This window comes from Polypterus senegalus, chromosome 3 (assembly GCF_016835505.1).
Source record: "Polypterus senegalus isolate Bchr_013 chromosome 3, ASM1683550v1, whole genome shotgun sequence".
In the NCBI taxonomy this organism is placed as follows: Eukaryota; Metazoa; Chordata; class Cladistia; order Polypteriformes; family Polypteridae; genus Polypterus; species Polypterus senegalus.
Genome location: NC_053156.1, coordinates 298,841,500 through 298,869,255, shown reverse-complemented (window position 1 = coordinate 298,869,255; position 27,756 = coordinate 298,841,500). Strand labels below are relative to the sequence as shown.

The 27,756-nt window shown below is 39.2% G+C and overlaps 1 protein-coding gene across 2 annotated transcripts in view; it reads left to right on the top strand.

The window, feature by feature from the left end:
* The window catches only part of capza1b (capping actin protein of muscle Z-line subunit alpha 1b), an 80,297-nt gene extending 52,840 nt beyond the window's left edge, over positions 1-27,457 (top strand). The window contains exons 3-10 of one of the 2 annotated variants that reach the window (XM_039749498.1): positions 1,651-1,702; positions 2,917-2,980; positions 3,832-4,038; positions 11,529-11,608; positions 12,526-12,604; positions 12,756-12,827; positions 18,450-18,512; positions 27,015-27,457. In XM_039749498.1, the coding sequence (XP_039605432.1) occupies positions 1,651-1,702; positions 2,917-2,980; positions 3,832-4,038; positions 11,529-11,608; positions 12,526-12,604; positions 12,756-12,827; positions 18,450-18,512; positions 27,015-27,155 (758 nt within the window). In that variant the 3' untranslated portion in view covers positions 27,156-27,457. Of the gene's footprint in view, positions 1-1,650; positions 1,703-2,916; positions 2,981-3,831; positions 4,039-11,528; positions 11,609-12,525; positions 12,605-12,755; positions 12,828-18,449; positions 18,513-23,712; positions 23,764-27,014 lie in introns of those variants that run through there. The other variant, XM_039749499.1, reaches the window with a different exon arrangement.
* Positions 27,458-27,756: the final 299 nt, after the last annotated feature.

Below are 27,756 nucleotides of genomic sequence, written 5' to 3'. Positions count from 1 at the left end.
GAGTTTCACATCTCTCTGACCTTTTTATTATTTCTACTTTATTTTCCATGGTGGTGTTTTTCTCTTCTTTACTGTATCAGACTTGTGTTTCAGAGACATTCTTGAAGGGTGAAGACAAAAGATTAAGATGAGCTCTTCTGTACAGCACTGTACACACTATCACAGCAGGAAGGCACCCCTGGTCAGCACGTCTGATGTACTGACGAGAGACAACTTCTTGCTATGTGCGTAACAGTACAAGCAGGCATGCTATTGAGAATGAATGGGGGTGGTTCACCACCCACCCACCACACAGTCACCTCCACTACAGTATGCTACCTGCAGCATCTGCCCACCGAGAATGAACACGGTGTGGCCAAAGGCGGGTAGTGAATCACCCACCACCACCCCCTTTCAACAGGCAGCCACCCGAGGCACACTACAATGCTACCTCCTGCCGCCCCGTTCACCCTCAATGGGCCTCCATTCAGCCACAACCAGGTCACCGCTTGCAGCATTACCAGCCACCCACCGAGAACAAATGGGGCAGCCGTGTATGGTGGGCGGCAGTAAAACGCCCCAGCCTGCGTCCAATCAGGAGCTGTAGCTGCTGCAGCGTGGTTAGCAGGCTGGGAACCGCCCCATCAAGCCTCCGTCCTGCACATGAGCAATAGCTGTGTCCCTGGTGACTATGGACCACGGGTCACTGGGCGCCACCCCAGGGACACCACACTGCGCGAGCAGCGTAATCGCCCACCTCCAGCCACCGCTTGCAGCGTTCCCAGGCCGAAGATGACGAAGCAGCAGTTACTGAGGCACATGCGTCGCAGCTGCAGCCCCATTCGTAAGTCGTAGGTCGGATGTCTGTACCTTGGGGACTACCTGTGTATATATAATATAATATATTCACACACAACTCTGAAATAAAAAAAGCTTTTATTTGTGGCTATCATCAGTTGTCCCCCTTGTTTCAATACTGCTATTTCTATCTTTCAGCACAAATGGGTACTTTTAAGTAATTTTTTTTCTCTCTTCTCTCCGTGTTCTTGTTCTGTGCATATATAATGTTGGTGATGGAGGTGACGTTCATTTAATTTGATTCATTTTTAAACTGTTTCTGACATCCTTCAGGAACATAATGGGGATGTCATGTTTGTTGACTGTTGTGTTGAGGTGGTCTTATTATAAATTTAACATGCCAGTGCTCGATCAAACCTCTTTACAGTTGTATGTCATTCTAGGCACATGTCAGGCATGTCTTTGTGTACATTATATGCCATATTACAGAATCCAGAAAAATCCGATTGGGAGCGTTTACTTGAAAGGAGTTTTAATTGTAAATGGGTTAACAATGTAAAAAAAAAACAAATTGTAGACCACTGGTTTATACTTTCCAGTTTCAAGCTCTTTAAGGTGAACATTTTGTCCCAGGAAAGAGTTTTGAATGAACTTTTTTGTAGTAAAACAAAACCTATTCTGTCAATACGCTATTTTAAATGGCTTCTAGTTTTTTTGTTTTTTAAATGCACATTTTCCTGATTTCCTATTTTGTTAGCCGTTTGTTTTCCTGTCAGCTGTGCCAGTCAGAATATCTAAAGCATGTCCAGACTCGGTTTAGCGCTCTCTTGCCTCACAGTTCCTAATTGCAGTTTGTTTCTCCTTTTCTTTCAGATGTGCGGTTGCTGCTCAACAATGACAATCTTCTCAGGGAGGGGGCTGCTCAGTAAGCATATTATTTTTATATCCAGCTAGAAAAATACCCACACTTCACAGCGTAGAATTACTGTGTTAAGGAAGTTATGAAAAAGAAAAGGAAACATTTTAAAAATAACGTAACATAATTGCCATAGGCTTATTTTAGTATTGAGAGTGAATTTGATGATTGTAAAGAGTTTAATTTATGATTGTAAATGTATGAGAAATGCACATTTTTAGGCAGGGAGCCAACCACGTTGTAGGTGCACGGACAGCAGCCGTACAGAAAAAGGAAGGGGGACCGGGGGCGGCCCTTGTGCGTCTCTGACGTGAAATAAATCGTCTGTTAACAGAAATAAGGAATGAAACCGCCAAAAGGAGAGGTCAGTTCTGAAAGTTCCTTACAGCATAATGGTGAGAACCGACAAAAAGAAAACGTTATTTTCTAAAGTTTGTTACGAGTAATGGCGCGAAATGAAACATACTTAACGTTTGTAAGTACAGTGTAAAGGATGAGCTTGGGAAATTTGGGCTTCCTACATATATTGGAAGTCGCAGAAATAGTGAGGAGGGGTCTCCCCTGTTTTGGTATACAGTTTAGGGGGTACACCCATTTTGCCCCCTTGAGTGTTGCAGTAGGACATGAAACATATCTAACTTTTGTCAGTACACTGCAAGGAATGAGCACACAAAATTTCAGCTTCCCATCTATATGGAAAGTGGGAGAATTAGTGATGAGTCAGTGAGGGCTTTGCCTTTTATATGTATAGATATTATAGTTATATTTAAATATAAAACTTATACTAAAGAGAATTTTGGCTGTTTAGCTTTGTTTTTCTTATATGTCTGCTACAACCAATCTGTGTCTAGCAATAACTTCTATATAGCTTTTTGCAGCAAAGCCATGTTTGTCACATCATTTGTTGTCTCCAATGTAATGAATTATATTACTGTAGTTACCCCCATGATCCTATGAGCAAGAACAGTGGCCTAGCACTCTATTTTCTCTGTCCTACTGTACAACTTGTTTCTTTGTACATGCATAAGTGGGTAAATGAAAGTTGCACAACTGTTACAAATATGTTTATGTGCAAGGTAGCTAATGTTTATTTTTAATGCTTTTGTATATTTCTTTTAACATTTTGCAGTTACAAAAATATATATGATTGTGGCTCTTATTTAGTTGCTATTCATTTTTTTTTTCTCCCCTCTCCTGTCCCCCCTTCCAAATCTTTCTACTAGTGCATTTGCCCAGTACAACATGGATCAGTTTACCCCGGTGAAACTTGAAGCACATGAAGATCAGGTAGTGTGAAATTACTAGGCAAAGCAATTCATATGTTAAAAAAATGGGTAATGGGAGATGAAGGGAGAATGTTGGAACTTACTTAGGGGAGCTTAAACATGGCTCTGTGGTGCTATCCTTGGCTCAGCATTTAAATCAAACAGATGTGCTCTCAACTGGATCAGGTTGAGAAATTTAGTGTGTAGATGACATACCTTCTCCAAGCACATTTGAATTAACTAGGTATAATTGGAAGTTTTTATTACAGAAAGTGTTGTAAAGTTAATGTTTTGTAGATAGCATATTTCTGCATATTAAGTGCAGTATTTAATCATTTTATAAATGTGATAAATGGTGACGTTCAACTTTAAAATCAACTTATAAAATAAACCATTTTATAAAAGTCATTCTATCAAGATTCACCTGATTTTGAAAAAAAAATTGTTGCTGCACAGTTTTCAAAAAATGTGTAGTTCGGTTTGTTTGTATGTTTGAATCCCCGCTCCCTATTAGCCTGCATAAAATATGGCAGCTTTAATCATCTTGAACATCACTGTGGTATGAACAACAACTTTGTTTACATTTCCTGTGATCTTTGAAGAAATCGCAAAATAAGTAAAAATTGGTACGTGATCATCGGTTTTTACAGGGCTGTAAAGTTAAGGATATGATTGATTTCATGTGACACTCTTTCATGGAATGACCCCAAAGTCACTGCAACTTTCATGTAAACAACTCGTTCAAGAGGTGGAATTGAATTCAGTGCAAGAAGCTGCATTATTGTTTGGGGGTGGAGGGAGAAGCTGAAACAGTGGATTACTTGACCTTTCTTAGATTATCCTCCCTTTTGTGTTCAACTTCGTTTTTTTCAGGTCTTGATAACCGAGCATGGAGATCTTGGTCACGGCAGATTTTTTGACCCCAGAAACAAGCTTTCATTCAAATTTGACCATTTGAGGAAAGAAGCAAGTGACTCTCAGTCTTATGATGTGGAGTCTAACTTGAGACCCTGGAGAGATGCTTGCGATGATGCCCTTAGAGCATATGTCAAGGAGCATTATCCTAATGGTGTTTGCACGGTAAGCATTCTAGATCATTTGTAGCCCTACTGATATTGTGTGAACATGTTTTTAAAGAAAAGTCTTTAATTTGTTTTAAGCCAGTGTTACATGCCGTCTAGTTGGGAGGGATGTTGTATTTGAAGACTTGAGTTGTTGATCTTTTCACTTTAGAATGTCAGATTACACATGTACAAATTGATGGGAATTGCAAATTAAATGACTTAATGACAACTTTCCAGCATGATTTCCAAAATATTGCATCCTCTCCCCTTTTTCTAACAGCCAGTAACGTACTGCCTCACAGTGCCAGTGCTAGATGGTGTTGTACGATTGCTTTCTGTGTATACTGAGTTCAGCCACAATTTTTGCAATTTTTGTTTCTCTCTCTCTGTCTCTTCCAAGACCAAACCACCCCACTTTATCCTTTCATGGTATGTAAAACACAAGACATCCGATACCTGACCCTGAGGTCCAAAACACTTGTGTTCCTTGTTCCCTTACTGCATGCATTGTGCCTCATTGTTTTCTCCGCTCTCTCACATGCTCATTGGTTCTCAATGCAAACACAAGACCACCTATATGTCTTAAGACAAAATCAAGGCCTGCTTGTTTTTGTCAGGGAGAGTCGCAGACTGGTTGGGCTGAGTCCCTTCATATGTGAGACTACATGACTGGGAGCTACAAGAGTGTGATGTAACTGCCTCCAGCTTGCAAAGACTATGTACTTGGAAAAGTTGTGATATGTGACAGGGCTCTTAATTTGAAGTCCATGTATTGTAGCACGGCTTTTATGAAGACTAGGGGCCTCCGCACCCTGTTCACTTCGCTTGCCCACCTCTGGGTTTCGTTACCCGGCTACACAATTTAAAGAGATTGTTATATTCATGGCAATTGTTACATAAGCATTATTTTCACTTTTACTTTAAAACTTTAGCAAAAACGATATTTGGAATTAACTTTTCTTCAGAATCGCATTGAATTTTGATTCCCTGTTTGGACTTGCATCCTGACAATGCAACGTATAACTGCCTGTGAGTGAATATCGTTTCTTTCTCTCTAATCAATAAAACGACTTTTTCGAAGTTTGTCCATGCTCTTTCTTCTTCACTTAGTTGTTGGTTTGTCATCTAGAACGTATAAAACTATTGTCTTGATAAAATTTATAAGAGCTGAGAGCAAAGGAAGTGTGTCTGACAAAAGCATTCACACAACTGTGGTTAGATGACTGTGGTCTTGTTTGAAAATAGTTGTAATTTGGGTGTGACTTGATGGGACGGGATCTCCTGGGACTTGATACCATGTCAGAGTTTTTGGAATCTTTCAGTTCTCGCTGGCAAAACAGGCTGTGGACTCGGCTCGCAGGATGTACAAGTGTCTCTCCGAGAAAATCACGTCTCGTCTCCTTCCGAGATTTTTTTTTTCTTATAATAAGAGATGGCTACTTAAAATCGGTTGTGATGGTCTTTTTTTGGGCTTAATTTTGTTTTGGTTTTTTTTTGCCTAGGGCTAGGGAAGTTCTGGTGTTATATGGTCATAATTTGAATTAGACAAGATAAAAAGTATTTTTTCAAAAAAACATAATTTGCATTTAAATGAGCCATCACATTAAAATTATTAATATTAATATCGATTTTTTTCCAGTCACCACTACTCTTACCTATATTTACTATGTGTAATGTGTGTTCTTTAGGTTGTTAAAGGGGACCTATACAGTCCCTGACAAAAGTCTTGTCGCTTGTGTACAAATTGACCTGAAGTGCCACTAAAATATATTTCTAATCAAGATTTTGTTACAAGAAATGGGTCATTTTAATCCCATCAGCTTTTGTAATAATGTTTCAGTGCAAAACGAAACTGACAAAAAGTATTCTAATATTCACAGCTTGGTAAAGCCCATTGAGTCCATTTTTGGCAAGACATAAGTGTTGTCGCCTTGTCATATGAGCTTCACCTGTGACTAATAATGGATCAATAAGGTCTCAGGTGTGTATAAAAAGAACCCCAGTACACTAGACCTTCACATCAACTGCAACAAGACCTCTGCAAACATGCCTAAGATTCACCCTGAGACTAAAGTGTTGATTATCAAGAGGCTGAAGACCAAATCCACTGCTGATGTGGCAAACCCCGTCAGTGTGTCTCAGCGTCAAGTTCAGAGGATAAAAAAAAGATTTGAAGAGACTGATGACGTTTTTGACAAGCCCAGGTCAGGAAGACCCCGCAAGACAACTGCTCGAGAGGACCGCCCTTCACTATCTTTGATTGGTTTAGACCACGATATGGGCCTAATGTGTGTCTGTTGTTGAACAACAGGGAGACTTTAAGAGTCACGGAGTTTCGTGCAACCTTTGATTTTTTTTAGTCGCACCATTGAGAAATTAGGACGCACGTGCGACCAAATTGGTCGCACTCTAGAGCCCTGCCACCTCATGTGGAATTTTTGTGTAAATGAGGAAGTAAAATGGCAAGAAACCACACATGGGGTATGAAGCTGTTAAGTGCAGTTAAAAATAGTGAATTCTGGTAATGGAAATAACATTTAACAGCAAACTGAATACTGCGTACTTGAGTCGAGAGTAAAACCAATGAGTCTGGATCCCTGAAGCAACTGTACATTCAGCCAGAAAGGATGGCCTTCACTTTGCCCCTGTAGAAGCTGGTGAGCATGGAGGTTTTTCTTTTTTTGTTGTTGTTGTTTTTTTCTCCACAATTTCTTAGTTTGGTATTTGAGCATCAATACAATGCTCTCAATCGAGCTAAATGTAAATATTTAGTGCTCCATCCAACAGTTCTTTTCAAAGCCTTTTTCCTCACCAGTTAAAGGAGAGAAAGACCAGGAACAGGTTTTTCACTAAAAGGAAGTTTGTCAGAAAATGAATCCAAACAGGGATGAGCTTGGATCCTTTCAAAAGGAGATGATGTGCAGGTTATTACAGCATGTGCAATTAAGTTTTGTGTTCCTGCTTTATCCCATTTAGGGCTTTAATGGAGTAGAAGGCAGTGGTTCCCAACCTTTTTCTGGCCATGCCCCACCTAGGCCTCTCTAAAATCCTGATGCCCCCCCACTGTAACATATACCTTATTCTTATTACTAAATATTCAAAAAGTGAACTCCTGTTCACATGGTGGAAGCCCATAATGTCATTAATTTGGGCTAAACAAGCTTCCACAGAACATGGAAACAAAAGAGGGAAAGGATAGTTGAAGTACTGACAAAGAAATCACTAAGAAATTGTTTAAAAAAAAAGTAATATGAAAATACAGTTTTGAAAACATGTAAGAAACGTGATATTCATAAATATAAAATAACTTTAATGACAACTTTTTCTGTAATATTTTGATCATTTTATATATTTGTGATATTGCAAAATTTTATAATCATTGTTACAAGTCATATTTTAATGGTAAAAATCCAAGCCGGTTGAAAAATCATAAATGAAAGGGTTTTTCATCATCCCTTCTATGTTTATATAAATACAGTATATAAATGTCTCTGTAAGAAATTAATTTTTTTCTATCATTTTTAATGGTGAATTTCTGTTTTTTTCATTTTATAAATTGTTTACCGTACCTAAAATCTCAAATTGCCCCCAAAAATGGGGCCAGCGTCCCACTTAAGGAATCACTGGTATAAGGGTTTATGGTGATAAAGAAAACTTTTTGATACATGCTACAGTTTAGAATCCAGTAAAGTGTATGGATAGCGCATAGTCAAAGCTTGAGGCTGGGGTTGGTGGGCACTTGAAAGCAAATGTTTTTGACCGAGTCAAGAGAAAAGCATTTGTTATACAACCTAAAGCTGATTTAGTGTCTTTTGTAAATGCAAATTAAGGAACAACACAATCTCTTTACAGTGTGGTTTCTGCTCTTGTTGATATTTTGTGGAAACATTGATGAAGTCTCCCGTTTCTTCCTTAATTGGTATACATACTACATAGTAGAGATGAAGGTGAGGTAAAGTGACCAAAGTTTGCTTTGCTCAAGTATGTGATCAGCATTCAATAGGAGAAATGTGTTAGCGTAAGTTTTATATTTAAATTGAAGTTGTTTAGTCTAAACAAATATATTTTCAGTATGCAAGTCTCTATGTTTGTAGTCTCTTTCTTGCATCATATTGAAATTGTTCTTTTCCTCCTCTATCCAGATTGTGCCATTGGTGTTTAAAATCCATTCTTTCAGGCTTGCATTTGAGAACCGTTATTAGTAACCAAAGATAAAAAAGATTAAGATTTTAAAGTTTATACTGAAATACACTGCTCACAAAAATTAAAGGAACACTTTAAAGAAACACATTAGATACATCAGATCTCAATATGAAGTTGGATATCTATACAAATAACGACAGGGCAATGTCTTAGGAACAAAAGGATGCCAAGTCTTTTAATGGAAATAAAAGTTTTCTGCCTACAGAGGGCTCAATTGTGTAGACACCCTAAAATCAGAGTGAAATGAAGATGTGGCAGGCTAGTCCATTTTTTCAAAAACTTAATTTCTGCTACTCAAAATGCTTTTCAGTATCTTGTGTGGCCCCCACGAGCTTGTATGCATGCTTGACAACGTCGGGGCATGCTCCTAATGAGACGACGGATGGTGTCTTGTGGCATTTCCTCCCAGATCTCTATGAGGGAATCCCTGAGCTGTTGTACAGTCTGAGGAGCAACCTGGCAGCGCCTAATGGACCGAAACATAATGTCCCACAGATGTTCTATTGGGTTTAAGTCAGGGGATCGTGAAGGCCATTCAATTGTTTCAATTCCTTCATCCTCCAGGTACTGCCTGCATACTCTTGCCACATGAGGCCGGGCATTGTTGTGCATTAGGAGGAAACCAGGACCTACTGCACCAGCGTAGGGTCTGACAATGGGTTCAAGGATTTCATCTCGATACCTTATGGCAGTCAGAGCACCATTTCCTACGCAGTAGATGTCTGTGTGTCCCTCCATGGATATGCCTCCCCAGACCATCACTGACCCACCACCAAACCTGTCATGTTGAGCGACGTTGCAGGCAGCATATCGTTCTCCTTGTCTTCTCCAGACTCTTTCCGTCTATCACAGCTGCTCAGGGTGAACCTGCTCTCTCTGTAAAAGTACAGGGCCAGTGGCGGACTTGCCAATTCTGGTGTTCTTGAGCAAATGCCAGTCGAGCTCCACGGTGCTGGGCAGTGAGCACAGGGCCCACTACAGGACGTCGGGCCCTCAGGCCATCTTCATGAAGTCTGTTCCTGATTGTTTGGGTAGAGACATTCACACCAGTGGCCCTCTGGAGGTCATTCTGTAGGGCACGAGCAGTGCTCAGCCTGTTCCACCTTGCACAAAGGAGCAGGTATCGGTCCTGCTGATGGGTTGAGGACCTTCTACGGCCCTGTCCAGCTCTCCGAGAATAACAGCCAGTCTCCTGAAATCTCCTCCATGTTCTGGAGATTGTGCTGGGAGACACATTAAACCTTCTTGCTGCAGCACGTGTGGATGTGCCATCCTGGAGAAGTTGGACAACCTGTGCAACTTCTGTAGGGTTAAGGAATCGCCTCATACTGCCAGTAGAGATAATTACTCAAGCCAAAACTAGCACAAGTGGAAAACCAGCCAAAAAAGATCAAGAGGGAGAAACTTGAAATGACCTCCACATGTAAAGCCAGTCCTGTTTTGAGGGTTTTCTAATTGTTGCCACTTTAGTGCACCTGTCGTTAAGTCCATGAACACCAATACAGCTGAAAGTGATTAACAATGACCTCAGCTGCTTAACCAACCAGAAAATTATCAGACAGGTTTAATTGATTTCATGCCAGGCCCAATAAAAAAAGTGTTCCTTTAATTTTTGTGAACAGTGTATAAATACACACAGGTATATACAATACAGTGCGTAAATACACAATCATTCCAAAATCACTTTTTTTACAATCATCATGAGTAATGAGATTAGTGTCTGCTTGAATGTCTGTTGCAGATGTGTTTGAGGAGACAGTGAGATTCCAAAATTTGCAAAAGATTCTTATGGCTCACCATTTCCATCTAGTACAAATGTATAACTCTGGAAAGTTTCTGCTTAATCATACTTCTGCTTCAGAAGATGATCTTCCAGATGTTCACAGCTCAGGCTTAATGAAGTTTGAAATTCAACACACTGTCAGAATACTTGGCCAGCATATGGTGCCTTTTCCCCCACGACCCCCCACTTAAAAGTCTTGTAGCAGAGGCCTCATCCAGACCACCTTAACATGGTTGTGCGCAAGCAGACTTGAGGCTTGTTTGACTTTACACAATATCTAAGTTTATTAGCAAAGTAGTGGTATAAAACAACTATTAGTTTAAAAACTGTATCTGCATTGACTAGTCTTTTTTTTTTTTTTTTTTTTACATACTACCTGTAGTATGTTGCAATTTAACTTATACATAATTGTGTATTGGAGTTTTCAGCACAACTTGTAATCTAAAGAGGCTTTGGTTTTGTCCTGTCTGGACTCCTGGCACTCTCTGCTGGCGGAGAACTGCCATGTGTTACCAAGCTTCTGCAGATTGTAAATGCAGCAGCATGTCTCATGTTTAACCAGCCAAGGAGGGCACATGTTTTTCATTTTTTCAGATCCCTACATTGGCTCGCTGTAGCAGCATATCTTCATCTTAAATCCTTGCCTACAGAGTAGTCTGTAGGTCAGCACCTTATGTACTGTATACTGAGACACTTGTGAGGCCCTGTGCTCCTTCTCGCCCACTTAGGTTGCCTGATGAATGGTGTCTGGTGATGACACTTCTGCATGGCATTATATCTCAGTTAAAACCCTTTTCATGTGTGTCTCCTAGCTGGTGTAATGAGCTGCCTACCCCGTTCCAACTTCTAAAACCCTGAATGACACATTTGAAGACTCTTTTTTTTTTTTTTTTTTTTGGTGAATTTATGTCTAATTGAAAATGGCTTGTTAGGTTTTTACAATCAAGGAAGTGTAACTAGCTTGCATTTTGTTCCTAAACTGTCCACAGAGTGAGGTTCATTTGTTACTTCTTTTGTAAGTTGTTTTAGATAAAATAAATGTAAATATATTCCAATGTTGGTTGGTTAGCTTATATGGTTGATAGTAGCATTTCTGCCTTGAAATGTCTTCTGCCCTAATACAAGGGTGTCAGTAAGTGTTGAATCGTCAAATTTTCTTTTTTGATACAATTTTTATTTTCGGTGGTCTTGAGCATAGCATAGGATCCTCTGCGTGTTCAGAAATCTTCTCTTTATTTGACTTTCTTCCATCTGCCGCCTTAAAGTATAGACATTCACTTACCAGTGTTAAAATTGTAAATCAGGCACATCTGTATATTTTTCCACCAGATGTTGAGATCAGGCAAATATGCCTTTGGTCTTAAGTCCACTACCATTAGGATTTCGGGTCTTCATATTTTGCATATTTTTTTCCCCTTTTTTTCTATGAAGATAATAAAGTCCCAAAAATATTAGCAGTATGAATTTATTCATTTTACCTGTGCTGAGTAAACCTGCCTTTTTTTCTTTACGTTATGTAGGTCTATGGTAAGACAATTGATGGACAGCAAACAATTATTGCCTGCATCGAGAGCCACCAGTTTCAACCTAAAAATTTCTGGTAAGTCACACTACACATACCCAGTGTAAAAAGTGCTATATAGGTGCCTGACCTGTCACAGACTCGCACCCGGAGGCACGTATGAAAACAAAAGAACTTTTTATTTTCTTCACCTGTAGGGCATGTCTTCCCTGTGACCCCCACAGGCACAACACAGTTCCCAGTACACAAATAAAGCACTCAAAACACACTCTTCTCTGGCACCACCACTCCTCCTTAAAGCTTCGTCCTCCTCCTCCTCCCGACTCTGGCCATGAGTGGTGGTTTCTGGCCCCTTTTATAGTCCACCCGGAAGTGCTCCAGTTGGTTGACTGTCGAGTTCCGGCTCCACTTCCGGGTGTGACAAATACGCTGCCCTTACAGGATCAGGAGTCCCAGCTACAGCACCCCCTGGCGGCACCTGTGGAACCCAACAGGGCTGCACCCAATTCCCATGGAGCCCTGCAGGAGACCAAGGCACCGTTGCAGCCCAGAGGGGCGGCCATCTAGCATCTAGGGGGAGGTATTGCACATTCCATGGCTGCTCCCCCCTGAACATATAGTGAAGGGGCGTCCTGGCCAGGCATGGGCCTTAATCTCAAATCAGTTATGGTTTTTGTCTTTTCTATCCTTATCCGTCAATTCTGAAGTAAATAAATTGATAGATGTCATTGATTCAATTATATGAATTTACTTTTAAGTAAAGCTTTCTGAATGAATACATCCCAAAGTTCCTAGTAGATCCATTCAGTTCTTAAAATGAGTACAATATATTGCTTAAAATTTGTCAGTGTTGCCCTACTAACTGACTCCATAATCTCTTGGGAAACATAAGGAAAATGCAAAAATGGGTTTTCTGAGAACCGTTGGAGCAGTTACAGCTGTTTCGTCACTTGAACATGAGGGATGTTTGCTTTATTATTTTATCTTTTTCTCAGGAATGGCCGTTGGCGATCGGAATGGAAATTTACCATCAACCAATCCACCACTCAAGCTGTGGGAGTACTCAAGATACAGGTTGGAGCACAAATTAGACATAATGCCAAAATTATATTTTGCCTTTAGTTCAATTAGTTTTATGGGTTTTTTTTTCTGCTGAACATTAATAATGGGTTATAAAATATGCCCAGGGCCTCTATAAAGCTCATTATTGCATTTTTTTCTGCAGGTCCATTACTATGAAGATGGGAATGTTCAGTTGGTTAGCCATAAAGAAATTCAGGAGTCCTTGACAGTGTCTGTAAGTGCAAATTAAATGGAAATAAGCAACTGTGATGCAGTGTGGAACTTATTGACCGATATTAAGCACTGACTCAGTTTATTTGGGTTATGATAAATGAGTCTCTCACTGGCCTTGTGTGATATTTTAAATAATTCCAGAATATATATGTGCACATATAAACTTTGCTCAGTGGATAAATATTAGGGAAAATTTTTTGATCCTTGGTTTACTTTGGAAAAAGTATACAAATGCACTCTGGACTCCCATCAGATAAGGTAAAAACTTTATTTAACAAAACACGTCATATTGAGTATATCATACAAGATGTTTCTCCTCCATGGATACTGCATACTAACACTTCTTTGTTTATACAAAGCTTTTATAGATACAAATATACAAGAGCATCTTTAGCATGAAAATTTTAAGATGAGCACATTTTCTTAGAACAGTGGTTCTCAAACTCGTCCCGGGGACATAATGTGGCTGCAGGTTTTTGTTCCAACCAGATTCACAGTCAGTGATAATTGATCTCATTTAATTAGTGGGTCTTGTTTTCTCTTATTCTATATTCAGAAAAGCATAACAGTATGAGTTTTATATGTATAAAATATTTACAGGTATTTCTATTTTTGTTATAGCTTTAAATCCTTAACTCTCTCTTGTTGTTTTTTGTAAGATTTTTCTCCTTTTTATGTGTAGTTTGCTCCCTTCATTGTATCCCAATAATCACAATTAATAACAAGGTTGCGATAATATCTGTGTTAGACCTACTAAGTAGGATTAACCAGAATGCTTAGAAAATCAGAGTGAAAATCAGAATGAAAATATTGTTAAGTAAAAACAAACAAATACATTACCTCCATATAACAGGTTAGTATGTTTTAATAAAAAAATACCAAACTTAGATTTGTAGTGTCTTCATTGAACCGTAAAACACAATTAGGCTAGGATTCCGTTTAAATAGATAAGTTGTTTGGGGTGGGGGGAATTGCAGCCAGTGTGTCCCCTGAACTGGGTTTGAGAAGTGCCAACTTAAAAGGTAAAGTAGGATTATGTAAATCTAATAATGGAGTGTATTCAGGGTGCTAAGACTCAAGGTCAAAGACTGCTTCCTAGAGAAGTGTATGCATACTTTAAACCAGGGGTGGGCAAACTACGGCCCGCGGGCCACATCTGACCCATTGGTCTTTTTAATCTGGCCCGTCAAAGATTGGTACACAATTGCCCAAATCATAATTATGACTGCATTCATTTGTCCTTGTCCTGTAATGCCTGGTGTTCCACCAGGTGGCGCATTAGGTGCAGTGATACAATGACTTCATTTTGCGGAGCCCGGGCTACTCTCTGTTATTACTCTGCTACTGCTCTGAACCTATCTGCAACAATGAGTGGGCCAAAAAAAAAGAAAAGTCAACAGTGAGTGCCAAGTGTTTAATAAGGAATGGACAACTAAACACTTTTTCACTGAAGTCCAGTCAAAGGCTGTATGTTTTATTTGCCAAGAAGCCGTTGCAGTTTTAAAGGAATACAACATCAGCCGTCACTTTTCCACCAAGAATGTTAATTACGCTAACGACCAGTCAACGGAAGAACGGACGACTACCGCTCAGAGGTTGGCAGCTAGTTTGCAGGCTCAGCAAAACACCTTTTTCCGACAAACTGCCATCCAAGAATCAAGCACGAAGGCAAGTTATGTGCTGGCATTCAAATTAGCAAAGACCAGCAAGCCTTTCTCCGAAGGGGAGTTTCTCAAAGAGTGCATGGTAGGGACAGCAGGTATCTTGTGTCCCGAGAGGAAGAACAAATTTGACGAAATCAGCTTATCACGCAGGACAGTGACTTGCCATGTTGAGCTAATTGACGAAGACTTAGCTAGCAAGCTAAACAAAAAAGCGGAGTCATTTACATTATATTCCTTGGCACTGGACGAAAGTGATGACATAAAGGACACCACTCAGTTTTTGGCAATGGAATCCCTAAAGGGGAAAACGCAGGGAGAGGACTTGTATGACAGCGTGTCGGGGGTCATCAAAAGACACAAGCTACCTTGGAGTACACTCGCCAACGTTACCACAGATGGATTGCCGAATCTGACAGGAAGAAACGTCGGGTTGCTCAAAAGAATCCAGGAGAGGGTGAAGGAGGACAACCCTGAGCGGGAGGTAATTTTCTTACACTGCCTAATCCACAAGGAAGCATTGTGTAAATCTGTATTGCAGCTTGACTACGTAGTGAAGCCAGTTGTAAAACTCGTTGACTTTATTCGAGCGGGGGGACTTAAGCATCGTATGTTAAGTTTTTCTTGAAGAAACTGACGCTGATCACCAGGACTTGCTTTACCACTCTAGTGTCCGCTGGTTAAGTTTGGGGAAAGTATATCAACGAGTGTGGGAGCTTAAACAGGAGATTATCTCATTTTTGGAGCTACTTGAGAAAGCTGACGATTTTCCTGAGCTGAGTGACACAGATTGGCTTTGTGATTTTGCTTTTGCTGTGGACATACTGACACACATGAATGAGCTGAACGTGAAGCTACAAGGGAAAGACTAGTTTGTGCATGAAATGTACACAAACATCGGAGCATTCAAAACCAAGCTAGCTTTATTCTCAAAGCAAATGTCAAAACTCATTTGTTAATTTCCCCACACTGGCTACGCTGAAAGAGGCCCCCTTGACTTGTGAAAAAATACAGGAAATCACTGGACAACCTGCATGGAGAATTCTGCCGTTGCTTTTCCGATTTTGGAAAAATTTACAAGTCACTTCAGCTGGTGTCATGTCCCTTCACACAAGACCCTGAAACGGCACCATAGGAGTTGCAGTTGGAACTGATTGATCTCCAATGTGACACCGTCTTAAAGGAGAAGTTCAACTCTCTTAAACTGGAGTTTTATGCTTCATTAAACACATCCAAATTACCAAACATCCAGAAGATGGCACAGAGGATGCTGGTGTTTGGCTCTACGAATGTGTGTGAACAGACTTTTAGTGTGATGAACACCAACAAAGCACCCCACAGATCCCAGTTCAGTGATCTGTTCTGAAAATTTCCAAAGCAAAATTAATACCAGACTTCGATGCACTGGCAAAAATGGGTGATCAAATAACACTGTTCCCACTAAAACTGAATGTAAATATTAACAATATAACGCCTTTTTTATGTTTGATATGTATGCATCTAGTGCTGGCCTGACCCGTCTGCCAAATTTTAAGTCAATGTTGCCCCTGAGCCAAAAGGTTTGCTCTCCCCTGCTTTAAACAATATAGACAAAAGTGAGAACAAAGGGCCTTTGTTATATTGTGTAATCTAATGGCATCCTTTCAAGGACAAGCTCAGCACAGCTGCGTCACAGTTATAGTTATAGTCCAAGATGCTAAAGTGGTATAAAATGATTTTCCCAAACTTCAGTTCCTTTTTTATGTTTTTCAATTCAAAGATCTTTGTTAAAAAAATGGTTTATATTAATTTGTCAAATTAGGTTGTATTCTAAAGCAAAGCATTTTTTATAAATTAAAGAAAAAAAAACATTCCTGTTCTTGTGGTAAAAATTGTTTTTTTGTATTTTTTTTTTATCTTCTTCTTTTTGTGCCGAGTGTTAGAGTTTGATCCACCCCTTGAAATTGCACATAGATTATAAAACATCGTCTGTAGCCGAGGATCGGACCACCAAAGTAGGACCCTTAAAGATAGGGTGAGAAGCTCGGTCATCTGAGATTGGCTCAGAGTAAAGCCTCTGCTCCTCCGCATCGAGAGGAGTCAGATGAGGTGGCTCGGGCATCTGATCAGGATGCCTCCAGGACGCCACACTGGTGAGGTGTTCCGGGCACATCTAACCGGGAAGAGGCCCCGGGGAAGACGCATGACACGCTGGAGGGAGACTGTCTCCCGGCTGGCCTGGGAACGCCTCAGTATTCCCCTAGAAGAAGTGGCCGGGGAGAGGGAAGTCTGGGCATCTCTGCTCAAGCTGCTGCCCCCGCGAACCGACCTCGGATAAGCGGAAGAGGATGGATGGATGGATTATAAAACAGAGGATCAATGCCATTTTAGGAATAAGAAAGCAAGCTAAAAATTTTGATGACATTCAATCATTTTAACCTCGTTAGCATTAGTCCCGAGTGTCACTCAGGCAATGGTATAGATGCATCTCTCCTAACACCCGTGGTTTACTCGGGCTATAAAAGTGCCAACAGCATTAGTACCAAGTGTTACTCAGGCAATGGTATAGACTTGCCATGTGTAAGCATCAAGCCCAAGCATTATCTGGCGACAGTATATGCACATCTTCTCCTAGCCTCGTAATGGTGTCAATCAACAATCAATCAATCAACATTTATTTATATAGCACATATTCATACAAAAAAATATAGCTCAAAGTGCTTTACAAAATGAATAGAGAAATAGAAGACACAATAAAAAATAAACATAAGTCAACATTAATTAACATAAAATAAGTAAGGTCCGATGGCCAGGGTGGACAGAAAAAACAAAAAAAAACTCCAAAGGCTGGAGAAAAAAATAATAAAATCACATAGTGTCACAAACACCTCTCATCAGTAAGTTGTAACGCAATGAATCTGTCTTCAGGCAGAGAAATTGAAGCAGTCAATGAAAGCCAAAGTGATGCTGGGAATCTGAAAGTGACATGTCACTCACACCTGTGTAGTGTGCTGCTTATATTATTATTTATCATTATTATACTTTCTACACTTCTGACTTTGTACTATTAGTGTTTTGCACATTTTGCAGCAGAAAGATGAGATTTAATCAAAAATGTAATTTTTCAATGCAAAAAAAAAAAAATGCTTTTTACATGTTTGAGGTTGAAAGACTTTCAGCTTATGTGCTTAAATGTTTTCATCTCCTTCCATGGCAGTCTTTCAAACGAGGGATGTGGTTTCCTCTAGGATATACTGTTCATCTCGAAAAATCATCTCCAAGCACTGTTATGGACAGTTTTAATACCCAGATAATACAGTAGGTGAAAAGTACTTTCTACCACAGTTGCACCAACCCTTTAGCTTCCACGGTTCATGATTTCACTTAAATAAAACCTGTGAGGTTTAGTTTAGGAAAAGAACAGAAATCTTATGATTTGAGTGTGTATCTGTCATCAAACTACCATGTCTGTATTTGATTCTGTATGTGTACAAGCATTGCATATATGGAATAAGAATAAAAATCACTTTTGAGTACCCATGTGCCACCTTGGCTGCCACACGTTTTAAATTTGCATATGGTCTCATTGAATTGAGGACAGTAATCTAATCAGATGATTTCATAGCATGCTGGCACATTGCCGCCATACCTTAAACTCGGCACACTTCTTTGCAAAGCATTAACATGCTATAAGTAATAGTGAATCATAATTATTGATGAAAAAAATTTGGAGAGACAACAATATGTGATTGTCTTAAGACAACATTTGATTGTGCCATGCTAATATTTGCTAGGTTTATCTTGCCTTAAGTTCTTTTTGGTTTCATTTATTCTACAGGGTGCACCTTGGGTAGCTCTTGTCCACACTTTGCAGAGAACTCTGTTTGTAGCATGAGCTGAAAGTTTGCTGAGGTCCTCCAAAGATGCATTATTTATATGAAAATGAAGAGAGCCAAGTTAATATAAATCATCTTTATTTTCAGAATGAAGCCCAAACAGCCAAAGAGTTTGTGAAAATTATTGAGAACTCTGAAAATGAATATCAGGTAAAAACTTAAGGCTGGCATCCAGATACTATGGTGTAAAAGTTTGTGATCATTTCATTTGCCTGTTTTAACAAAACTGTATTACATTGCTTTTTTATTTAAAGATTAATATGTTTTACCTGCTTGGTATATACATAAATGTCATGTTCCTTTATGGCCCTATTTTACAATTCTAGCATATTTAACATACCAACAAATTATAAAAACTTTGAATTTAAATAGCCATAGAAAGGCATAGATTTCCAGTGATGCAGCCGGGTAGCAGTTAAGGACTTTGTAGTCTGCACATGTCCGTTGCATTTCTTTACTTTGCACATGCTTTCAGCCGCCTGGGGTAGAGGCATCCATAAAATAAATTTCCATGAGGCAAATGCTTGGGTGATCGCAGTATTCCTTCACCTGGTTAATATAAACTGTCTCACTATTTCAGAAATCAGCAAACTTGGGTTGATGGTAAACTGAACGTACAATACAGTGCTAAGGGCAAGCAACGCAATCTCTGGATCCGTGTTGAGGGTAACACGTTAAAAGTAATGTGTGTTTACGCAGTGTGATTGCTTTTTAAAATAGAGAGTAACCTAACATAAAGTGTCAGTTTAGTTTTCATCCAGCTATTTGCTACAGAATAGTTGAAACTGTATGATCGTGCGACACAGCTGCTTGTGTTCTTTAGGCCGAGAATGTAAAAAGGGGATGGATGAGTGTTAATTACTTCACAGCATTTTTTGTGCAATTTGATGATGTTAGAGCATTGTGCCAAAACCCAGAGGCGTACTTACACATGTATATGGAGGGGTTTTAGAAACCAGGTTTCTGCATTAACTGGGTTACTCACCTTATCCTGGTTTTGTTTGTGCATGTAAATGCATTCAATGCAAATTTTGTATCACTTGAGTTGGAATCTACAGTACAATCTGTGAAAGCATTACAGTACAGCCACCACAAGCTTATCTGTGCTACAGTACATAATACTGTAAATTGCGATTTAAAACATTGATTTTATGTTCTCAGCTATCACATATAATTGTTACATTATTGCTACTATTTTTGAATATCTCACTAGTGCAAAAATATTTCATAAACAAAAATGGTGACTGTTTAAATAAATAAAATGTTTAAAAACTCCCAACTTTCAAAACCGTCATCTAATGTGCTTCGATTTTACACCACATATAGGGTGTGGGTGCACAATCACAACTGAATTAAAAATTCATGATTATTGCCCTTGATATTATAATTGTAATTATACATTTCTATCAGTAACACTATAATGAAATGCATATTTTGTAATGCCAACTGCATATACTGTATTCTGTATAGATACAGTATAATTGAACCTCCATTTATCAGGGAACCTCTTAAAAAATAGCTAATGTGAATTTAACTCCAGTATTAGTTGAAGGATGAGAAATTCTTTTGTTTAAAATAATTGTTTTTTATTCTCAACAATAGATATAGCATACTTTTTAAAAATAGTTGTCATTGTTTTCAGGTAAGTTACTGATGTTCAAGAAATTATAAAATGAAACTTAACAATTCCCTTTTTCTTACAGAACAAATAATTACCTGCCATCACCAACACTCATTCAAAAATGTAAAATGTGTGAAAATGTTACATATGGTGATGTTAAGTCTGGGTTCTGATGTAGTAAGATAACAAAAGTTGCATGTGTACGTAAAATCAAAGCAGATAATAAAAAGCTTCAACAACAGTAATCTGATTAAAATTGATATAAACATGACTCGTTAGTTTTATTTTACAGATTTGTAAATGCGTTAAATATAAAGATTGTCAGCAAGCTCAAGGAGTATTTAGATGGTGAGACTCTGTTACATGCTGCCTCCATTGTGTTACTTAAATAATGTGCTGGAATACAAATTAAGTGCCATCACTGTCAAAATAAATTCACTACATCTTTACATGGTATTTGCACATTATTAGGCAATTATCTTTTACTATGCAAGGTATAACAGTATTACAACAGCGTTACCACCTTGGTGTATTCAGTGTTTATACAATTCTGACTAATCTCTTAAGTGCAGTCTGTGGCCAAAGCGCTGTAGTCTGGCCCAGTCATTTAGTGCAGTCCTGCCCACTACATCCCCCTTATCCGTAGCCATACAAACTTGCTGCTGCTCCTTCAAACCCCAAGTGACCAGTCATTCTCTTAGTCCTTGAATAGTTGCATCTCTCTTTCATAAGCATCTACTTTTCAGCATAAGTTTCTCTTGCATTAAAGAGATCATTTTTTTCATGTCCCTGGTGCTCTCTGCATGGAGTTTGTATGTGATCCCTGTGTTCATGTAGGTTTTATCTGGGTGCTGTGGTGTCCTCTCACAGTCCAAAGACATTCAGGTTAGGTGTATTGGTGACATTAAATTATGTGTGTGTGTGTGTGTTCACCCAGTGGTGGGCTGTCACCATGTCCCAGGTTTAATCTGGAACCTCCACCCTGGTGCATCAAGTACCAGGAGTAGACTTAATGGACAGTTGTCATTATTTCTGTCAGATACCCTTCTCATAACCCTTATCCTGTTCTTAAGCTCTTTTAATTTTTAGGTTTTTATAATTAGAATTTTTTTTGTTTAACATACTGAAATAGAATAAAAGGAATCACAGAGCCCATGCATTTTTAATAAAACTCATTATCTGGTAACTGGTTTCATTCATTAAATGTTCCTAACCTGACCTGATGATAGTTTGACTGGGCTGAACCCTGTTGGCACCCATTGGAGAAGTCTTGTTCCCCATGCTTACTGGGTTATGCTCCATCCCTCACCCCTCAACCCTACTCGGGATTGAACAGCCTTAAAAAATGGTGTAGCATGACATTTCTCAACAGTGTAATGAATTGGTGTGCTCTGGCATGTTTCCATAGTTCTACTTGAGCACAAATCGGTTTTAGTTGCATAAAACACCACTGGTTTCACATCCATTACAATTTCTGCCCATCATTTGGGATAAAGTAACAGCACCATAACTTTGGAAAAATAATTGAGGCAAGTAAATGGGTGCATCTTTTGCTTTGGTTGTTTCTTTTGACACCTTTTGTTGAGCACAGTTTTACTGTAGCCTTGCATTCTGATAAATAAAACATAACCGTATTATCAAATTTTGCTTTTGATCGCCTGCTGGATACTATCATGCATTATAACGTAATCAGGAATCTGTTGTGGACCTAACATTTTGTGGGACTTTGTGCTGCTTGTTTAGCTTCCATCCAAAACATGAAAAGTTTTGAGGCCATCCAGAAAGTTAAATGTTTTTAAAGCTTATTGATAACTTTATCAAGATACCATTAAATTGTTTTAAAAATATGTCATGGACACTGGTATGTGGTGTGTATTTAAAGAAGAAGCCAGTTGAGGTTCAGTAAGATGTTTGTTTCTCAAACTACAGACTCTCATGTTTGTATCTTCTTATGCAGTTGTCTGTCTAAGGCTTACCCCTCTTTTTTTTTTCTTTCTTAGTCAGATCTAGTTCTTTCACAATAGTAATGGGCACCATTGCATGAAATGTTCAGTTTTTTGACAGTTTGTCACATGGAATAACCTTCATTCTGCACAAAAAATAAAAACACAGACTGTCTAGAATCTTGAGAAAGCAATTTCATTTTGGCCATTTTTGGACCCAGAAGTGAACTTTAGGAATGCCAGTGTCTTGCAATACAGGTGAACAGAATAACCGGATTCAGCAGTGCTAGGACAATTAGAAAGGTTTCTCTAATAACCAATTAGCATGTAAACATAGCAAATTAAGGATAAGCTAACACAGCTTAACATTAAGACACTGAAGGAGTGGCTGTTGAAAACGGGGCTTTGCAGCCATATGTGAATATTCCATTACAAAAAAAAGCCATTTCAAGCAGTAATGGTTATTATACACACTAGTAATGCCTTGGCTGTAATTTTCAGTGTAATGGTATCTAGATAAAAATGGTCTCTTATCAAAAATATGAAAATATCTGGGTGACCCCAGGCTTCTGAATGGTAGTGTATTTACTATGTTGACTCAAAGCACACAACAAACAAGACACAATGCATTTCATCACCATCATCATGAATCACCAGGCTACTTTTTAAGCACGCTAATCTGTTAAAAGTGTACTCGAAAGACATAACCTCTTTTTTATTAATAGGCTAGAAGAATAAAGTTTATTTGAATTAGTATACTGTATATGAAGTTGGATGTTTTACCACTTTATATCAAAATTTACATATAGTTGTATGTGACTCCACAGTCCCGATAGCGATTAACATACAATGAATTGTGCAGCCCTGCAAGGAAACATGTATGTTAGGGCTGTAAAGTTGAGAGTGTTTCAGAAAAAAATAAGGCCTATTTTTTTCCATTCTTCATTTAAACTTGCACATATTTGAGACGATTTTTAATAGCTGCAGTTTTTAGGATTAACGATCACTAGAAGGCTATAATAGGAAATAAATTTTAGGTTTGTTTTGAAGGGAAAGGAGTATGTTGTGGCAGAAACACACTACCCAAAGAAGACATTCGGAGAACGCAGGATGTGCAGGCAGAATGGTGCTGTTTTATTATAAAAAAAATTATTGAACCGTCTTCAGTTTAGTGGAATGAGCAGCCAGCAATGGGGCCATCTTACTTTTATTAGAGTTCTTATCAAGAGCTTACCTCACTTAGCTCATTTGTCACCCTCACCTGACTGCCAACAGTCAGTGGCCTTGGTTCCTGCCTCTAATTAGTTCCTCCAATATTTCCCAGCCTAATGAGTGTAGTACTCTGTTCTATCCATCATGCCCACTTGATAGGCCCTCTCCCCACCTTGCACTTGTCCGTTTCCTGCCAACATTATTTTCAGCCCTCAGCCCATGTTCACCATGTAGGGGGGATTTGAATTGGTGGTATTTGCCTGTCAGCCCCTCTCTGCATACTTGACCTTGACTTATGAAATATTGCTGGTTTCCAGCTTGCTAAGAAAAATAAATATACAGGCACAGAACCTTTTGTGATTTAACCCTTGCTATACTAACGTGCAATAAAATCTAATGCTTGTTTTCATATATGCTCATTATTCTCTTTGAATATATGCAAATCAACAACTTTAGTGCTTATAGCAAAGTATATTCTTCTTGTGTACTGCAAGGGCTTTCATTACATTGGCTTTCCTCATAAAAGTGTGCCTTTTTTTTAACTTGCTTCACTTGTTTTGCTCTTTGAATCCAGACTGCCATCAGTAAAAACTATCAGACGATGTCATGATTCTTGAGAAAGCAGTTTCATTTTGGCCATTTTTGGACCCAGAATTGCTCTTTAGGAATGCCAGTATCTTGCAATACAAGTAATCAGAATAACAGGTTTCAGCAGTGCTAGGACAATTAGAAAGGTTTCTCTTATAACCAATTAGCATGTAAACATAGCAAATTAAGGATAAGCTAACACAGCTTAACATTAAGACACTGAAGGAGTGGCTGTTGAAAATGGGGCTTTGCAACCATATATGAATATGACAGTAGGGAAAAAAAAGCCATTTCAAGCAGTAATGGTTATTATACACACTAGTAATGCCTTGGCTGTGTTTTCCAGTGTAATGGTATCTAGATAAAAATGGTTTATCAAAAATATGAAAATGTTTGGGTGACCCTAAGCTTGTGATTGGTAGTGTATTTACTATGTTGACTCAAAGCACACAACAAACAAGACACAATGCATTTCATCACCATCATCATGAATCATCAGGCTACTTATTAAGCACGCTAACCTGTTAAAGTTTGGGTTTAAAGGCTCTAGTGATGCCATTGTGGAATTTTTTATAATATATGATAAAAAAAAGCACTGAGTTGCTCTACTCCCCAGCTCTGGAACTCCCTACCATCTGAGCTTAGAAATACTGAATCATTCTCACTTTTCAAATCTAAACTTAAATATAATTTATTTAAGACTGTTTTTTCTCTTTGACTACAATTGCTCTGTCTGATTTTAAAATTTGTATTTTAGTTTTGTTTATAATGTGCGTTTCTTCTATTGTTCGATGTCCTTGAGTGTTTAGAAAGGCACCTACGAATAAATAAAATGTATTATATGAAGTTGAACATTTTGTCACATTATATTCAAATTCAAGTATAGATGGAGCCGGTACATTTTCTCCGACTCTCGTAACTCAATAATTGCATCTGACTGCACTGTCCTGATAGCAGTTAACATACAGTGAATTGTGCAGCCCTGCATGGGAGCAAACTGTATATGTTAGGGCTGTAAAATCAAGAGTGGTTTGGAAGACAATAAGAAGGTCTGTCTTTTTCCATTCTTCATTTAAAGTCACACATATTTGAGATGATTTTTAATAGCTGCAGTTTTTAGGATTAGCGATCCCCGGAAAGCTATAACAGGAAATAAATTTTTGTTTTGTTTTGGAGGTAGGAGTATGCTGTGGCAGAGGCACACTGCTCCAAGAAGGCACTCGGAGACCTCAGGATGTGCAGGAAGAGTGGTGCTCTTTTATTACAAAAATTACAGAACCGTCTCAGTTTAGTGAAATGAGCGCCCAGCAATGTGGCCATCTTACTTTCATTAGAGTTCTTATCAAGAGCTACTTTTTAAGCACCTGGGTTTAAAGGCTGTAGCGATGCCATTGTGGCTTTTTTATAAACTGCTCAAAAAAATTAAAGGAACACTTTGAAAACACATCAGATCTCAATGGGAAAAAAAAATCCTCCTGGATATCTATACTGATATAGACTGGGTAATGTGTTAGGAACGAAAGGATGCCACATCGTTTGATGGAAATGAAAATGATCAACCTACAGAGCCCTGAATTCAAAGACGCCCCAAAAATCAGAGTGAAAAAATGATGTGGCAGGCTAGTCCATTTTGCCAAAATTGAATTGCAGCAACTCCAAATTGTACGCAGCACTTTGTATGGCCCCTGTGTTCTTGTATACATGCCTGACAACATCGGTGCATGCTTCTAAAGAGATGACAGATGGTGTTGTGGGGATCTCCTCCCAGATCTGGACCAGGGCATCACTGAGCTCCTGGACAGTCTGAGGTGCAACCTGGTGGCATTGGATGGACCAAAACATAATGTCGTAGAGGTGTTCTATTGTATTTAGGTCAGGAAAGTGTGGTGGCCAGTCAATGGTATCAATTCCTTCATCCTCCAGGAACTGCCTGCATACTCTCACCACATGAGGCCAGGAATTGTCGTGCACCAGGAGCCACTGTACCAGCATAGGGTCTGACAATGGGTCCAAGGATTTCATCCTGATACCTAATGGCAGCCAAGGTGCCTTTGTCAAGCCTGTAGCGGTCTGTGTGACCCTCCATGGATATGCCTCCCCAGACAATCATTAACCCACCACCAAACTGCTCATGCTGAATGATGTTACAGGCAGCATAATGTTCTCCATGGCTTCTCCAGACCCTTTCACTTCTGTCACATGCTCAGGGTGAACCTGCTCTCATCTGTAAAGCACAGGGCACCAGTGGTGCATCTGCCAATTCTGGTATTCTATGGCGAATGCCAATCGAGCTGCATGCTGCTGGGCAGTGAGCTCAGGGCCCATTAGAGGACATGGGGCCCTTGGGTCACCCTCATGAAGTCTTTCTGGTTGTTTGGTCAGAGACATTCACACCAGTGGCCTGCTGGAGGTCATTTTGTAGGGCTCTGGCAGTGCTCATCCTGTTCCTCCTTGCCCAAAGGAGCAGATACTGGTCCTGCTGATGGGTTATGGACCTTCTATGGCCCTCTCCAGCTCTCCTAGAGTAACTGCTTGTCTCCTAGAATCTCCTCCATGCCCTTGAGACTGTGCAGGGAGACACAGCAAACCTTCTGGCAATGACACGTATTGATGTGCCATCCTGGAGAAGTTGGACTACCTGTGCAACCTCTGTAGGGTCCAGGTATCACCTCATGGTACCAGTAGTGACACTGACTGTAGCCAAATGCAAAACTAGTGAAGAAACAGTCAGAAAAGATGAGGAGGGAAAAATGTCAGTGGCCTCCACCTGTTAAACCATTCCTGTTTTGGGGGTCATCTCATTGTTGCCCCTCTAGTGCATCTGTTGTTAGTTTCATTAACACCACAGCAGCTGAAACTGATTAACAACCCCCTCTGCTACTTAACTGACCAGATTAATATCCCATAAGTTTCATTGACTTTATGCTATACTCTGATTAAAAAGTGTTCCTTTAATTCTTTTGAGCAGTATATTATTTGTTAAAGTTAGACATTGAGTAACTTTAATCAAAAGATATAACCTCTTTTTTTTTATCATAAGGCTAGAAGAATAAAGTTTGTTTGAATCAGTATACTGTATATGAAGTTGAACATTTTAGCATATTGCTTTCAAATTTACGTATAGTTGGAGCTGGTACATTTTCTTTGAATATATGCAAATCAACTTTAGTACTTATAGCAAAGTACATTCTTAATGTGTATATTGCAAGGGCTTTGATTTCATTGTCTTCCTCATAAGTGTGCCTTTTTTTCCTAACTTGCTTCCCCTGTTTCGCTCTTTGAATCCAGACTGCCATCAGTGAAAACTATCAGACGATGTCAGACACGACTTTCAAAGCCTTACGTCGGCAGCTTCCTGTCACCCGCACCAAAATCGATTGGAACAAGATCCTCAGTTATAAGATTGGAAAAGAAATGCAGAATGCTTAGAACTGGACATGTATGCATGAGATCTGCTTGTGTAAAGATGTACAAAAAAAAAAAAAAATTTTAAAAAGGAGGCAGAAGAATGTGGACAGTCTCACAGGCAGTGTGGTGGTGAAGGAAGTTAAAAAAAAAATACAATTAGAAATGCAAATAGCGTTTGGAACAGAGAGGGCATGGATACGGTTATGTGTGCATTGCTAGGGTGCAGTCAAGGAAGGTAAGTGATAGAATTGTGACGTGACGTGATGTGAGGGGAGGTTTATACGCACAGTCATAAGAATTTTGACAGTTCCCTAGCAATGAAATATCCTTACCCCTTGCTCTCCCGCACAGGTACATGCACTTAAAAAATAAATAAATAAATAACCAGTGCTTCCCATTACTTACCCAAAGAGCACTTTCTCAGGAGCAGTTTAAATCCCTGCTTCCTTGATCTTTAGAACCCAAACCCCCATCTTGCACCCCGCAAAATGCTTCCACCCCTTAAATGGTTTTTAACACAATGTGGCCACAATCTCCATTGAAAGCTATTATTGTATCTTTTTCCCGGTTTTCAGATTTCCACCCTAAATATATAGGAAAATGTTTACACTTTTGCAAAAAT